This window comes from Perca flavescens, chromosome 15 (assembly GCF_004354835.1).
Source record: "Perca flavescens isolate YP-PL-M2 chromosome 15, PFLA_1.0, whole genome shotgun sequence".
Classification (NCBI taxonomy): domain Eukaryota; kingdom Metazoa; phylum Chordata; class Actinopteri; order Perciformes; family Percidae; genus Perca; species Perca flavescens.
The window spans coordinates 7,487,967-7,505,903 of record NC_041345.1 but is presented as its reverse complement, the minus strand read 5'-3'; the positions used below and the strand labels follow the sequence as shown (position 1 = coordinate 7,505,903).

At 41.4% G+C, this 17,937-nt stretch overlaps 1 protein-coding gene across 1 annotated transcript in view; it reads right to left on the bottom strand.

Annotated features, from left to right (window-relative positions):
• Window positions 1-17,937, bottom strand: part of grapa (GRB2 related adaptor protein a) — a 32,427-nt gene that overhangs the window by 8,391 nt on the left and 6,099 nt on the right. The window contains exons 3-4 of the mRNA XM_028600696.1: window positions 17,423-17,542; window positions 3,977-4,145 (exon numbers count right to left, since the gene is read on the bottom strand). Of these exons, the coding sequence (XP_028456497.1) occupies window positions 3,977-4,145; window positions 17,423-17,542 (289 nt within the window). The remainder of the gene's footprint in view (window positions 1-3,976; window positions 4,146-17,422; window positions 17,543-17,937) is intronic.

The following is a 17,937-nucleotide window of genomic DNA, read 5'->3' as shown; positions in this document are numbered from 1 at the left end:
TTTGTAAAAATAAAAACCTACTTTTAGGATCAAAACGTGTCATCCTCATCTGAAAGTCCCCTGTCCTGCCAGGCAAAATACTGCAGCAGTCTGGCTGAATAGATGGACATTATGAGAAAAAGCCATACTCTGTTTTATATATCAAAAACCCCATCTAAATTATAAAATCGAGTTTTAGAAAAATTACTTGGTGAAACGGCCAAATCCTGCTGACTTTAACGCCACATTTCACTCCATTGCACGTATACAACAGCAGGTATATGAAGAGAGGGGTGATTCATTGAAGTAAAGCTCACACATTTATTGAAGTAAAGCTCACACATCACAAAGATCAATGAATGTGGATCATCTTCTAGAGAACATACAATTCAGACAGGCTCAACACATTTCAGCCAATCAGATTTTCTTCAAGCTTGTGATGATGATGTGGCCATGAAAACATTGAACTGTTTTGATATTTTGCTATATATTTTATTCTTTTTGAAATCATGAACCTATTTGTCTATGCATTCAATATTGTATGTGCTCCTGAACATGTAGTATATTCCAGAGTGTGGCCTTGCCAAAATACCAATACCAGTTTAAAATGTTTAAAATACCTTCTGGCTGATGTCACAAACACAGGAAGATCTATGTGCATATGTGTTTCTGTTTTACTTCCTCTCTCAGCAGTTCTACAGCACTGACTCATTGGCCTCTAAACTCCTCACTTCCTATCTGATCACCTCAGAAATAGCCCAAAGCAGCAGTGGCTGGCTATCTGCAGGCCAGCACTTTGATATCAGTGCCTCTTTACTTCTTTTTATTGACTTGCATGCAGTGCAACGAGCTGATAGTTAAGTGCAGGGTTTGATTTCCAAGCAAAATTAAAGGTGCTGTAGGTAGAATTGTGAAGAATTGTGAAGGGGGATAGGGACAACTTCTTGAGGTGTTTGTCTTCTGTCATACCCTAATTGAGAAGGCATCAGCCCAAAAGCAACTGTAAAGCAGAGTTTAGCTACCACTTCTCAGTCCCTACCCCCTCTCTGCTAAAGCCCAAAACGGTCTCCTAAGCCCCTCCCCCCACAAGGGAGAATGAATGTGTGTGCCTGAGCAGTGATTGACACGCAGTTAGACACCCCCCTGGCCCTGATTGGTGCATCTGAACAGGGAGCGGTGGACTTTTGCAAACACTACAGGCTGTAGGTGGTGCCAGAGGAGCCAGATTTTCTTTTAATTATATTCTTCATGTAGTTCTACTCGAACATAGGGTCAGTTTCAGCAAATATGACAGAAAGTTAGTTTTATAAGTCTTACCTACTGCACCTTTAACCAATAGAGTCAAATAACTGCTTACAAACAGACTCAATACAAAAAAACAGGTGGTAGCTAAACTCTGCTTTACAGTTGCTTTTGGGCTGATGCCTTCTCAATTAGGGTATGACAGAAGACAAACACCTCAAGCAACTTGGTAATTTTAGGGTCCATCCTCTGGCGACCACGATTGCTTATACAAACAGCAATCCATCCAGTAGTTGGTTAGTCTGGACCAAAGTGGTGGACCGGCAGACTGTGAGCCAACCCTAGAGCCATGCCGTAGTCAAAATATGAGTTTACCTTGCCTGTTGTAAATCCTAATACCACTTCACATGTGTCTCCTCTCTGTGATCAACTCTGCACGATCAGTTCCGTCATTAATGGCTGGTCTATTCTAAGGTGCCAGGGTTCATGTGATGAGTGTTAGCACGCGGCTTGCGGTACAGTGATACGAACATGCTGTCATGTCAGAATCGCTGTGGATCACATCCCTCCACAGCGAGCTTTGCCTGCCACTCCCAGGAATACTTAACATGCAATGTGATCTTCTCCGCATAATGGATTCACAATAAGCAACAACAGCTTCTCCCATGGTGACACCTTAATGGGAACTACCTGTCATTTTAGATTTTTCTCTCACTAAACCTGACAGAAATTTGGGATACGCCTTTGGGTAACAGATGGCACGTTGTTTAACTACCTAATTTACCTACCAGTACACTGAAAACAGGATGATAGAAAGTGTTGTATGTTGTTCAGATTGTTAAACCCCATGAGACTTGTGATATTGGATATTGGTCTAAATGAATAAAATTGCCTTGATCTGACTTGAATAGCTTATAATTGGTGTGGCTAGATGAGTAAAAACCAGAAACCAGCCTCATTAGGTGTCTGATGTACTGTACAAAGGTGAAGTGGCCTAAACACAACTAGCTAAAGCAATGTTCTGTCCAAACTTGATATGTGGCAACTAAATCATCTAAATAATTGCCTGTCACATCAGTTTTCTTTAGCGCTGCGGTTCTCACTCCCTCTGGCTCTGTGTCAACGATGACTGATTTGGTTCTGCTCCAAATCAACGGCAGTCCTGTGATCTTTCATTACAAGCTGCACCTCTACGTCAAACCCTGCTGCCACAGTCACAGCTGCAGACAAGTTCACCAACATATGGAGTGTTCCCATAGCTTTAAAAAAAAAAAACTGGTTATGCCTTAAAGTCATCGGATAAAGAAATATGAACCCCTGTGTAGCTTGTTATGTCTGTAAAAACTGATACGACAGCAGAAAAATACACTCTTTGTCAAAATGCTGCTTCACAAGTGTCATCCGATACTTTACTTATTCTCTGGCGGTTTAAATACAAGAGGGATGACAGAGACTGGTGACAAGAACCAGACTGATCTCATGAAGCCAGTTGTTATGCTAATTATACTAAACTAATTATACGCATACTCACTTTTTAGCGTGTTTATCAGCGCCGTTTGGCCTCCATTGACTTACATTACCTTGCGATTGCGCGTGAATTGACACCGTAGCGAGTAGTATGAAAGGGCGAAAATCGGCATAGGATGGTTGGTCAGGGTGGATCTTGGGTAAAACACAGGACTTTCACCCAGGAGAGCGGGGATCGCGTCCTGTGTGTTATGTTTCCTTTCCACGTTTGTTCTTTTCCTAAACCCAATCCATGTGGCGTGAATGTTAAGTAAACCCCAACCCCATTCTTCTTTTCCTAAACCCAACCGGTTCTTCTTCTCCTAAACCCAACCCCGTTCTTTCCTAAAACCAACCGGTTCTTCTTCTCCTAAACCCAACCCCGTTCTTCTTTTCCTAATCCCAACCCGCGTGTGATGTTTCCTAAACCCAACTGTAGCCTCGCGATAAGACGTAGCCTCGCGATAACACGCCACGTGGCTTTGGAAAGTGGCGTGTATGTTTACGCTGTGAAGTTGCAGACTGCCATCCGCTGTATACAGCATAGACATGCACGCGGATAGCTCAAAATGCGTACAGATAACACGCCACTTGGCTTTAGGAAAGTGGTGCGTATGTTTACGCAAAGTCATGATGTCATGTTGCAAGAACAGACGTGTTTTAAATTAATTAGAGAGGAGATTGAAATTGACATTGCAAAATAAATTGCCCAAAGTCCCTGCTGTGGTTTTAGGTGAATTCTTGGGAAAAGGTAAGAATAGATAATTTTGCTAGATTCAAGTAATAACTTCCTCAAATGAGTCAGGAATCAATTGGAATTACAAAATATATTAGGGGGAAACAACACTGTGTAAAGTCTAAGAGGAAATTGGTGAAGGAAATGAATCACTGATGTCAAAATACTTGTGTATATTTGTGTAGGAGATAACAAAAATGCTTATGTTCTTTTCCAAAAGAAAATGTATTCTATGATCTCAAGCTACATTTTTTAAAATCATAATCATTAATGAATTCCCATTATTTGAAATATTCTCCCCAGCTTTTCTTTGTGAGTGTGTACAAACCAGTCACAGTTGCACACAGGAAGGACTTTAAGGGTGAAAACATCCAGTTTAATTACTCAATAAACTATTATAAGATATTTGTGCTTTTTGCTTTGTCTGCTTTGGTAAAAGACCAAAAAAAAAGTGCTGTAAGTACGTAGGCGTTGAAAGAAAAGGACACAGACAAACAAACAAACAATGCTCACCCTGGCGAAGTGCTCAGGGTCTCTCAGAAAGACGGTCCTCTCCTTAGCGATGCTGTTGCTATGGTAGAACTCCACCAGCTCATTCAGAGAGGGGAAGAGCTCGTCCCACACGTAGTACTGACAACAGCGATCCTGCAGCACCTTGAAATGCTGAACATGGTCCCCGTAACTGCGAAATAAACACAGAGAAAGAAGCTTAAAATGATTTCCGCATTAAAGGCACGTCTGTCGTGGGTTGATAGGACAATAAATACCAATCACTGAATCTAAAATACAAACTCCTCAGTCGCTGGTGCTGCTTCAGCCTCATAACTTTTAATATCTGTTTGACCAAGGAAAATGAAATATAATTCTGCCATTGCATCGGCCATTGAATTTAGCAACATATGGGTGGGTAGTTTAGAAAAAACTGTCCAGTACTATTAGTTGCCATGTCGTGTCCGCCCAAGCTCAGTCTCCTAAAAATAATGTTCCCATACAACTAAACTGCATTCTCAATTATGTTTCTAGCTGTCAGCTGTTGGGGCTGGCATGCTTTTAGTGCAGTCCTGTTCATTTGTCTCCCTTAAAAAAGTATAATAAGTCCATAGTGAAAACCTTGGTTAAAACAGGCAATGAGACAACACTAAAACAGCTGAAAACAATATAAGACAGCGGACAAATTTAGCACATTTATGAAGAGAAACCCACATTCATGCTAATTCGACTGACTAATAAGCGACTGACTGAATTTGTCATTTGAAGAGCAGACAATGACATTTACATGGGTTACTCTTTGGGTCTGGGGGGATTCTGTGCAAAGCAAATTATGTCAAACATAATCCCCATTTAGATGTATTAGTAACATTTCATATCATATTGTGATTAATACAGGTTTGATAGAAGAACATAATAATTTAGCTTAATAAATAAATAAAATGAAGCCCATCGCAAAAAATTAAAATAGCCACAGTGTTGGAGTGCATTCTTTGTTGTTATGATTAAAAGAGTTTGGCCAGTATTCATTGGCAATCATACCTGCTCCCCTATCCTGCTCTGTGGTGGTTGCTAAGTAACTTGCCAGCTTATCTTTAGAAATCTGGACACCTCACCATGATCATACGGTTATATAACAGCATCCAATATGCACCGGAAGTCAATACAACTCCCGCCTGAACTCCCCCACATTTCTAAACACATTCCACACAGTAAGTGTGTGTGTGTGTGTGTGTGTGTGTGTGTGTGTGTGTGTGTGTGTGTGTGTGGGCTTGTTTAACTATATTTGTGGGGTCCAAAAACCGGGAGCAGTATACTTGTGTGGTCCCAACAGCTTTGTGGGGCCAAAATGCTGGACCCCACAAGTTCAAAGGGCTGTTTGAGGGTTAAGACTTGGCTTTAGGATTTCGGTTAAAATTAGGTTATGGTTAGGTTTAGGGTAAGGGTTAAGGTTAGGCATTTAGTTGTGATGGTTAAGGTTAGGGTAAGGGGCTAGGGAATGCATTCTGTCAATGATGGGTCCCCACAAAGATAGTGCCACAAACCTGAGAGTGTGTGTTTGTGTGTGTGTGTGTGTGTGTGTGTGTGTGTGTGTGTGTGTGTGTGTGTGTGTGTGTGTGTGTGTGTGTGTGTGTGTGTGTGTGTGTGTGTGTGTGTGTGTGTGTGACTTATGTTAATGATGGTTAAAATCTCATTTCCCATGTTTAGAATAAAAGATAATGCAGTAGAGCACGGGTCGGCAACCTTTTTAATGTGAAGTGCCATTTTAAAATGTTCATGTGTAATCAGTGTGACATGTCAGCATTAAGCCTGCCATCATCTACCGAGCTCGCTCAGGCAGTGTTATTTGTTTCCCTTTGCACCGCATTCTGTGAAGAAGGCAACAAATACTAGCCAATCAGAGGCAGAATGGGGCGGTTCTTCGTGGAATGTGGATGGAGAAAAAGTCAATAAAGCTACCGTTAATAGCTGTGCTCCTGCCAATGGCTGTGATTTGAACATTTTTGCAAAAACACACTTGCACACTTGTTGCTAGTGTGCCATTGGTAGAGCTACCTAGCTGCCTAAGGTTGCGGACCCCTGCAGTAGAGGAAAACAGTGTTACCAATTGTAAAAGCAGCGGCTGCAAGTTTAATTCCGCCCTGCGACCCTTTGCTGCATGTCATTCTCCCTCTCTCTCCCCTTCCATGTCTAAGCTCTCCTATCAAATAAAGGCCTAAAATGCCCGCAAAAAAAAGAATCTAAAAAATATATATAGAAGATTCATCCTATAAAAGACATGCCCTTGCTCTATAATACACACAATATAGCGCTTGTGGTTTGACCTCACCAAACTCCCCCTCTATCTAGTCTGAATGGCACTGCTTCAAGCTCGGAGAAAGTAAATGAGCATCGGCTTGTTTCAGACAGAATTCCTTTCTCTATTCAGACGCTGAGCTCTATGAACAAGCAAGGCTGGCTCCCTGATGACTGGATGGCATTCAGCTACACCTCCACCCTGCCCTTCTTTCTCTGCCTTCTCCATTTCACCCAATGTGTCCTTGTTTCCCCTCTTCTCACCCTCATCTCCAAAAAAATGATGAGGGAAGTGTAAAAAAAAGAGAAAAAAATAGAGGATGCTTTTTAGCATAACAAAAACATTATTTCAAGCCAAATGTAAAGTTTCTTTTTACTTATTTTTTGGATTGGCGCTGTAGGCTAACCAGCCTTTGAACATTAACTGATTCTGTGTGAGCAGCAGTGCTATCTGTCTGTCTTTTCCTTTGCCTTTTGGGTCTGCATTCCTCTCTGTGTTGCTCTCACTCTTCTGTATTATCTGACTTCTATCTAACTTTTCCCCCCCTAACGCTGTGACTCTTGTTATCTGCTCCACTCTGTCCCCACTGACTCACACACAAAATTGTGATCTTTAATGAATGATTCTATCAGCCCCATCATTGTCCCCAGTCGTCATGACGCCATCTGCTGCACCCTACTGGTTGGGCTTTGTTACTTTGTTTGTCTGATTGAGACGAACAGCTGCATTGGTACCTGGGCCAGTGCCCTCACCGGATAGGAAAGTAGCCTACATGACACGGAGAAATGAAGGAGAATTTGGATTCTGTGGAGGTAGAGATTAAAGACAGGATGTAGACTGGGCAAGGACTTTCCCTTAAGGGGTTTCACAACAATGTAATGAATAAAACACATCAAACATTTGAAGAAAGGAAAAAGGGAATTTTGAGTGGTGCTGTAGCCTGTTCAGCACATCTAGTTTAGATTTCCTGCAGCTGTTATGTGATAGTAGGCTAACAATACTAGGGCTGGGTATTGCTCAAATTACAATACCAGTACCAAAACCAGAAACCTTAAAGGAACACGCCAACTTATTGGGAATTTAGCTTATTCACCATAACCCCCAGAGTTAGAAGTCGATACATACCCTTATCATCTCCGTGAGTGCTGTAACGCTGTCTGACGGCTCCAGCATTAGCTTAGCCCAGCACAGATCCTGCAGGTAACTGGTTCCAACTAGCCTACTGCTCCGAATTGTAACAAAAGAAGATGAGAAGGGTATGTATCGACTCTGGGGGTTACGGTGAATAAGCTAAATTCCCTATAAGTCGGCGTGTTCCTTTAAAGTGATACCGATACCAGTAATACTTTATTTGATACCTTTTTATTACTATTACTACTTCATTCAATACCCACCATGTGAATGGAGGATACAACTCTTCACGTTAAGGTGCTCTAAGCAATGTCGCTCATTTTTTAAGCTACAAATTTTTTTTGTCACATACAGCAAACATCTCCTCACTATCCCCGAGCTGCCTGTCCCCTGAATACACTGTAAAAAATCGCGGTCTCTGTAGACAGCCCAGGCTCCACACACGCCAACAAAAACAATCTGTGCCAACCTGCCCCACCAAACAGTGTTCCAGCGTTCAAGCCAATAACCGACAAGAAGGATTTTGGGGTGTGGGTTGGGGGGGTTAGTCCGCGGAAGCACGGAAGGGAGGGGGAGGGGACGGGATGAGGAGGAGGGAGGGGCGAGCTAGCCTCGTTTTGTTTGAAAATAATTTGAACGTCAACGAGAAGTAACGTCACCCAACATCGCTTAGAGCACCTTTAAAGGAACACGCCGACTTATTGGGAATTTAGCTTATTCACCATAACCCCCAGAGTTTGACAAGTCGATACATACCCTTCTCATCTCCGTGCGTGCTGTAATGCTGTCTGACAGCTCCGGCGGCATCAGGCCAGCACAGGAGATGCAGGTGAATGGTTCCAGTAATCCTACTGCTCCGAATAAGTGACAAAATAACGCCAACATGTTCCTATTTACATGTTGTGATTTATAAGTCTGGCGTGTACAAAAAACAACGTAACATGAGACACAGCCGTCTTCTAACTGTAAACAAACCGGGAACTATATTCTCAGGTAGAAGAATATAGTACTTGGGCGGAGTGATATGCTCGCAGCAAGCTTGTCTGAGAATATAGTTCCCGGTTTGTTTACTGTTAGAAGATGGCTGTGTCTCATGTTACGTTGTTTTGTGTACACGCTGTGACTCTACAAATCCCAACATGTAAATAGGAGCATGTTGGCGTTATTTTGTCACTTTTGTCACAATTCGGAGCAGTAGGCTAGTTGGAACCAGTTACTTGCAGGATCTGTGCTGGGCTAAGCTAATGCTGGAGCCGTCAGACATCTTTACAGCACGCACGGAGATGATAAGGGTATATATCGACTTTTCTTACTCTGGGGGTTACGGTGAATAAGCTAAATTCCCAATAAGTCGGCGTGTTCCTTTAAACTGCCAACAAATACATCGCGTTCGACTTCACCACACCACAGACTGTGTGGGTTGTAGCTACTGGAGTTGCTGCTTAAACAAACGACTTATGTGGGCTTTTCTTCGGGGGAGGACAGTCTCTTTTGATTTTCTGTCTTGTACAATGTTTCATCTAGTTACCAGTCTGAAATAATGGTAGCTTGTGCAGAGTTTCAATGTAAGAGAAAGAAAGAAGGGCAGGGTGTAGGTGTAGTAGGCCAATCACATGCGAGCAGAATCATACAAATAGCATTTTAATAGCAATAGTCAAACATCGTTTGACTGGAGAATTCTTTATACTGGGTTATTTCAATACCCAGCCCTAAACAATGCAATGTCTAACATGTAGCTTTTGATTGTTGTGGGTCGATTATAAAATATAAAAAAAATCCCTATCGAGTCTATAGCTTAAAATGATCTGTTGTCCTGGCTAATAAAACTGCTCCAAATAAAAAAAAAAACATTATTGGGGTTAGGCCTATTTCCTGGCAGAGATTTCCATTTCATTCAAGGGTTGTTTGATTGACATTAAGACAAGGATAACATGCACGCACGCGCACACACACACACACACACACACACACACACACACACACACACACACACACATCACACACAAAAACAAGGAAGGTTGTTTTTTTTTCAGAAAATGGACAGATTTCTGGCAGACTTATGCCAGATAATATATGAAGGAATTACATTGAAACTCTGCACAAGCTACCGTTATTTCAGACTGGCAACTAGATGAAACATTCTACAAGACAGAAAATCAAAAGAGACTGTCCTCCCCCGAAGAAAAGCCCACATAAGTTGTTTGTTTAAGCAGCAACTCCAGTAAGACTCATATTTTTGTTTATAGTGGTGTGCCCTAGTGCCCAGAGTAAGCAAAGCAGAAAGTACGAAGTATCAGAGCACCAAATTCCGCGTAAGGAGGCAGGTTGGGGTGGTGGATACGTCGAACAAACACAGGACATTCAAGCAGGAGCCTGGGGTTTGTGTCCCATTTGAAAATAAAAGTTAATAGCAAGGTTTTTTTAATTTTACAGACAAACAGAACTATGTCCACCATGTGAACATGTCTTGCGTGAAGTAATGTAACAGATGTAGCCTACTGATATTAACCCAAACCACAATCTTTTCTCTAAGTTTAAGTAGTTTTTATGCCTAAAATGAACCAAACTACAACTTGTTAAAATGAAAATCTCTTTTGTCTGTAAAATCTATGAGATCATTTTATGACAGATACTATATTGATCAGTCCTTCCAGAAATTTTTTTTTTGTGATTGTTGCAGGGGAAAATCCTTGATTATGCCGCACGTTTTCTTAAAAAATGCGATGGAATATGTGGGACCCTGCTTTTCGATGATGTTCACGTCCCATAATTACGTCACTTCATAACGTTCCCATGGCAACAGGGGAAAATGGTTGCTCTTGTGTGAAGTAAACGCAACATTTTTCAACTTTCTGCTAAGATATTTGTGACTTTTATGCAACGAAAATGCGGGGATTATGAAATCATGCAAGCCCCGCATATTTTGCGAGGAAATAGGCAATTTTATGCGGCGAAAGTTTGCAGTATTTGAAAAAATGCGGCCCCCAGATAAATATGCGGACTTTGGCTGATTATGCGTGGTGATGGCGCAGTGGATATGTCACTTGCCTTTGGTGTGGCAGACCTGGGTTTGATTCCCACTGCGATACATCAACCAATGTGTCCCTGAACAAGACACTTAACCCCTAGTTGCTCCACAGGTGTGTGACCTCTGATATGTAACAATTGTAAATCGCTTTGGATAAAAGCGTCAGCTAAATGACATGTAGTGTGTGCATTGTATTATGAGATCGTATAATCACGTTTTTCTGTAGGGACTGATTGATAGTGAATTTTGGGTGCCTATCTCTTAAACAGTTTAAGACGATCCATCAATTCAAATATGAAATTGTGATTAATCGCACGATTGAATATAGTTAACTCGTGATTAATCTTAATGTTCTTAACCTTAATGTTCTTAATCTTCTTTTGCTGATCCCCTGGATGTTAGAGCACTTTACGGTTTCTGCTAGCCATCCACAATGTTACTGCTGCATCGCTTCCTGACTTCCCAAACTACAGAGCGGGCCCGAGGCCCAAATCCAAACAACAAGCCTGCAAAGACAAGCTATCTCAGCTTCATGCATCACACTGAACACCTTCCCCTTCACATCATCACCTCCTACATGCTATTATAAGGTCAAGCGCACAATGGGAAGTTAATTATAGTATTTTTACTCACTTTGCTCATATTGGGAGTTGTTTACATCGTTATGATCACTGAGTAGGGGGCAACAAAAACATTGTGGAGAACACAAACTCTAATTTATATGAACAATTGCCAGCAGTGGCTTGCAAAAGTGAGAAAAAAAACACTTTAAAGAGTGAGGATAATGAGGAGAAGCGAAAACAGACATAATGTTGCAGCTATATCAGTGTTAGTCATGTAGACGTTTATATTAATTATTACACAGAGACATCAGAGAACCAGTGTGCATAACACAGACAGCATCTGTCTCAACTTGATCACAAACTCTTTCTCACACACACACACACACATACACACACACACCTCTCATCTCCCTGATCCAGTGTAATTAAGGCCCACAGCGATAGAGATTATTTTCTTTTTCCAACTAAAAGGAAACGGGTGAGAAAGAGATTAAGAGAGAATGAGAAAGATAGCGATAGAACACATAGAGAAAGATATGCTGTAGATGAGGACAAAAGTAATTTATAAAACTTTTACTCTGTCCACGCCAGTACAACTCAAGATGCTTGATGCTTGATGCTCCATCAATCTAGTTTCACTTCCCTGTTCTCTCTCTGTCTCTCATCCTGCCAACCGCCCTTCTCTAATCTGCTGTTCAGTTTCTAAACCGCTGCAGATGTCTTGAATGCTGCATCACTGACACCTCCAGCTGTCAATGTGTGACTGTGTGTGTGTGTGTGTGTGTGTGTGTGTGTGTGTGTGTGTGTGTCAGTAACTGATGGTCATGTCAAGGAGTTATCAGAGTGTGTCAGCCCATGTGCTCGCTGCAAATCGCAGATTATCAGCATTTACATGTGTGTGTGTGTGTGTGTGTGTGTGTGTGTGTGTGTGTGTGTGACTTTTTTGTAAAAGTGTGTCAACCAAGCGTGTCAGTGAGTGAGAGGTTCAGCTCCTCCTGCTGCATTGATAAATATTCGCCTTCACCTGTTTCGATAGATGGATGAGGAGTGAGGGAGGAAGTGTGTGTGTGTGTGAGTTTGCTGATATGGAGTGAATGAGGGGAAAAGTGATAAAAGATTCTTGGTGGAGGCAATTTACTCAAAGTGTCTTGACGGTCCAATAAGGAGCCTTTCAGACGAAAATCAAATGGGCCAAAGAGAGGGAGAAAGAGTCTCTTCTCAAGTCATAAATAAAACAACCACCTATCTAAACAAAGACTGATTATACGTACCAAAGCAGAAACCACTTTTTTTTGCTTTGAAGAGAGAACTTGTATGATTTTCATTCTTATACTGTTAATTAATGCTATGAAGTAATTTGTGTAAGACTGAAAATTAAAGGGATACGCCACCGTTTGTTGAAATAGGGCTTATCACGGTCTCCCCTAGCTGTAGATAGGTGGGCCAACGCATTTTTTGTGCACGCATTGTTTTAGTCCGGTGCAACACCGGCAGCGCTACTACTAGTTAGCTTAGCGTAGTGAATGGAATCCTATGTTGCCGGTTAGCATGTTGTGAGTAAAAGTGAGCCAACAAAAGACAAAAAAACAACCTAATTACTTGTACTGAGACAAAAAAATGCGTTGGTCCAACTATCTACAGCTACCACTTTCATAAAAAACACTCCTGGTTTTCCTCAAAAGGTCCTCTATCTCATTGGTTGAAAGCAAGTCGAGCTCTGATTTAAGTTTAAGACGTTTCTCATACAAATCTGGCATCGGGAGACCTAGCATATTGTTCATCTAATTTTGAAATATCATTAGCGAGTGAGATTTGCTTTTCTTTAGAGAGCTTTCTTTTATTAGCACCGTATGAAATAATTTGGCCTCTAATATATGCCTTAAGGGCCTCCCATACTGTTGAGTCTGAGACTTCCGCTGATTTGTTAACGCTTCGAAAAATAGGAATTTGGTCAGCAACAAAGGAAACAAAATTATCATCTGACAAGAGTGAAGTATTGAAACGCCAGTTCCTCCTAGGTGAAGGCAAATTTGGAAAAGTCAGATCAAGAGTAAGAGGAGCATGGTCCGAAATAATAATACTTTCATATGCGCAAAACCTTTTATGTACCACTCCATGACTAGACCCAGCGAAGAGAAGGACCGAAAGAAAAGGCAAAGGGTAGAGTAAGAAAAGAATAATGTGAGAAAAATTGAATAAAGAAATGATTTTTCCAGAGGACTGGGACTGGGCTGGTCTCATTTCATACACTGTCAATATGAGAAAACAGAAAAATAAAAAAAAGTGAAATCATGCACCCCTCCACCTGCCATAAGTTCTTCCTTCTCCTGTCTATTTTATCTGCAGTCACTGCTTGCTCTATCCCTGTCTCTGTTCATCTGTCTTTATATTCTCCCCTTTCTCTCTATTTCTTTCTGTATTTATGTCTCTGTCTCTCTCAAGTCCCTCTCAATTGTGTTTTGGTCACTGAACTGTGATATTCTATTGGTGCCACTGAGCTGTGGTGTAAGCTGTGAAAGCCTCACAGGACAATTGAGAAAAAGAAGAGCACTTCTCTTTGGGTTCCAAAACTTATAGCAGAGATAAAAATAAAAATAAAAACATAATAAATGTAAATCTTGACAAATGTCTTCATTGTGGATATTTCCAAACCCTCCAGCACCCTATCTGAGAGTTAGATAAGAAGATCGGTGCCACTCTCATAAATTTGAGTGGTGATAATCTTCCCATCTGACTCTCCACCGGAAATAAGAATATTTCCCAAAATGTCAACTTCAGTGGCTTGGAGGAGCATAAATCAGGAACACAACTTCAAGGACAATTTCACCTGAAGGAAATTAAGCAATTTTTTTTTTTACCAGCCCCATATATGTATTCCCAAACAGTGTTGCATAACTTTAGTGACTCACTTTCTAACTCTGTCATGCAATTATTTCCCACATTTCCTCCACATGCATTAATCTGTCCAACTAAACTAAACTGTACTGTATAACAAGTGATGACATTCGAGGGACGCGGAACCTGCAGTGTGTTACTTAAAGCTCAAAAAAGATTATGTTGTTTCATGTAAAAATAAGCCTAAGGGTCAGTTCCCCCTTATGGTTCCTCTTTGGAGTAATGACCCTGATAAGAGACAAACAATGACTAAATGACAAGGAAGTTGAATGAGCGGCCAGATTCAGCACTTTGCTGCATGAGCCATCAGATGGAAGCATTGAAAATGCTACAACAATAGACAAACGGCGATGCAAACAACAGAGCTCCTTTTTGCATTTTTCACAGCAGCAGACACTTATGGGTGCCTATGGGAGGATTTTTACTGTGGTTGGAAATGTGTTTCAAATGTGCTTGCTTTAGCATGGATGTGGCCAGGGAGGTAGTGGTATTATAGTCATCACACTATGGAGCAGTGGTAGGAAGGGACATGTTAGGGAAAGGCACCTCCATTGAATTCCCTGAAAAATAATAAGTGAATGCACAGAGCTTAAGCTATCACACACTCACACAATGATGTGACAGACATTTGGTTCAGACAAACCAGATTAGAATGTGAAAGCAGATACAAAACAAAGGCCATAGAAAAAAATATTTTGTGTTTGTGTGTGTGTGTGCATGTGCGTGTGCATGCGTGCGTGGGCTGACCGCCATACCATTCACATGGGCGTGTGTCAAAAGCACATAGAGGACTGAGCTCTGGTGAAACAACCTTAAGCTCTATCACGAGACAGAACATCCAGCAATCAACAAGAAAGTGACGTCTGCTCATGCAATTTGACTACTGTTTCAAGGAGAAAAGCCTAAGCCCAAGCCCTTGATAAAACACAATGATCGATCGCACAACAAAAATCATTAAAAGGTGCAGATATTGTGTTGTGATTATTATAATTCTCGAGTGTATCTGCTTTCCCTCCACGTGAACCGTCTGCTTTTGCTTCAGTTACTGATTTCCTAGAGTGTCTTTTGATGACTCACAGAGACAGTGCACAGTTGTAACTGCTGTTACATTCAGTTGTGAATTTGTATGTGTAGGTGGAAGAAGGACTGATATTGATAATGATTGTTGCAGAGTGTGAACAAGGAAATGAGATTTTCCATTTGAGTAAAAAGTGAAAGTTGTGTCCCTTTCTGAGCGAGAGTTTGAAAAAAAAAACCACCAACAACAAAAAAACAGGAATACAACATACTGCCTTTTAACTACGCTGATGCACCTCGGCTCTTTTTCTGTAGACAATTCTTTTTCTTTTTCAAACTACATCTGTATTAGAGCACTGTGGAAGACTCATAAAAGATAAAACTCCTGTGGGTGAATCTGCTGCTGAGTCAAAGTGAACTGAAAGCCCAGCTAACCGAATTGGATTCCTCATCTGTCTGTCTAAACGTCTAGGTTGGCATCACTTTGCTCCACTTTCCAAAAATAAACTACTAAATAACCCATTGGGACAGTTTCACCGGCATAGTCTGAAGCTAGTCCCCAGCCACATATTTGTTCATACCCTCCTTTCAAAAACTATTCTGAACAGAAACTGTACTTAAACAATTGAGTAAATAGTAAAAGATTGATCACCTCTAAGGTCCCCAGTCAGAATGACTAGTTAATGACTATTAGTCCTTAGTCCTTAATATTAGTTATTGTTTTCTGAAGGTTTTAGAAACTCGAGGGAAGTTTGCATTCTACATTGGTCAATATTAGCTCAGTATATTCTTGTACACTCAATATAGTATTTAGGCCTACAAATAATTACATATATGATTAAAAGATCAATTTAATCCAATCGCTGTCCAATAAAAAAACATGTACCTTCAAATTTGGTGATTAAGTGAAGGATTAAGTGTTCCTTAATAACTTGAGAAAATTATCATATTCTTTGGCTAAATACAGCTTTTAAAACCTGTTAGTAACCTGATTATCTGGAAATTGCATCATCACCCTGACCTTCCCCAGTCCCCAGTGTGCATTTCTCATAAGTGGACTGGATTGGATTGATAAACAAGGCCGCTATGTTCAATAACCCATTAACAGCTAACTGATGGTTCATTACATTTTATTTTATTTATTTTATTTGCTGGAAATAAAGCCTTAAAAAAATGCAACAGCAGAACAAACGAACACAAACGAGATAATGGAGGGGTGGGACTGTTTATGACAAATCATTTTGTTGTAATATAATTAGTTATGACCACAACGACATGTCATAGAGACACCTGATCCTAACATCCCTACACATAGACCTTTAGCACCATAAAATACTTCCATGATGGACTAAATGGAGGTGAAAGTGACCCTGAAATGTTTATTATGAATGCGTCACAAACCTTACCTTACACCACATTCACAGTGTCGCATGATTTCTAACTTAAGAGGTCAAAGCCCGACCGAGCTGAGGCGAACGTCAGAATGTCTCCTCTGACGGGAGAGCTGTTGGCACACACACACACACACACACACACACACACACACACACACACACACACACACACACACACACACACACACACACACACGCACACGCACACGCACAAACACCTGACCCAATTTTCAAGCAGCTACACCATCCAGCAACAACAGCCAGGGAGGCATCAACAAACAGCCAAAAAAACAGTAGCATCAAATGCCTCCCTGTCCTTTCTTGGCAGATGTGCTTTACACACAGCACCTCCCTTCCCTTCCTTCCTTCTAATTTTCCCTTTCGATTCCCTTAATGCTTCCCTTTCCTGCCTCAATACGTCCAAAGGACGGTCCTTAATCCACCCAGAAGATATCACCACAACAACAACCACCCACAAATTCAGGTTGAGCCAGGTCTTCCTACGGCCCCGGCAGCCCAGAGAAGAGCCAACCCTTACTTCAAGGTCTGGCTTTCAGTGCCAAACCCCCCCACACACACACACACACACACACACACAGACACACACACACACACATCCTGACTCTCCACCTCCGATATCCACACAGCCCCCAGGAGCACAACATCGAGCCTCAGCTGCATCCCTGACCACCATCCCTCCCGACAAGACAACCGATCGGCCCCATCGGCAGCTCCAGATGCCGCGGTATGCCAGACAGGATTAGCTCACACAGGGCCAGAGGGGTTGCAGATCCTCTTACCCTCCTCCCCAAACCTTATCCTCTAACACTCCTCCTCTGCACACACTCAACATTTTATTAACGAGCAAACAAGGGACAACAGTGCTGCATGTGCAGGGATGTGTGCATACAGTATGTTTGCACAGATCTGCTAATTAAATTAGATTGCATTAGAAGGGATGGAATTAAGCCTGAATGATCCCTGTGGAGAAGGGCTGTTGCAGTAATAACAGGATGCATGGAGAATAGTAATACTATGTAATAAAAAAGAATACATACGTCAATTTGGTGTATAGAAAGCAACCTAAGACAACAGCGATGTATGAATGTGCAAAATATGGACCCTTGCTGATCCTTTATCTCCTACCTGACAGACATGGAGAACTCTCCAGGGGCGCTCTCACTCTCTCGGACCAGAAAAGCCCCGCACTCCCTGTGTCTGAGTCGACTTTCTGCCACACCGCGAGATATACGACCGGCAAACCAGCTGGAAGCAAGAAAGAAAACAGGAAGAAAGTAAGTAAGAAAGAAAAAAAGAAAGAAAGGACGAACCAAGTTGATTTGACTGTTTTGTGCATGTGAACTGTGTTGTTCTTGGGGTCTGTGCAGCTGCAAAACACTATTTCGTACACGTCAAATAATTCATTCGTGTTTTTGACAACTTTTTATGTTTGTATTATCAGTGGAAATGATGAGACTAAAGAAGCAGACAACAGTACAGATCAGTGCTGACAGAGAAATAAAAGCGAATTTGAGGAGGAAAGAAAGTAAAATTAGCACATTTGTGAAGTTATTTTTAAACATGCTGCTAAATATGCATGCAAAACAAATCCCCAAATGACAGAATTCAGTTGTCAGCTGTGGAGCATAAGTAATAGTGCC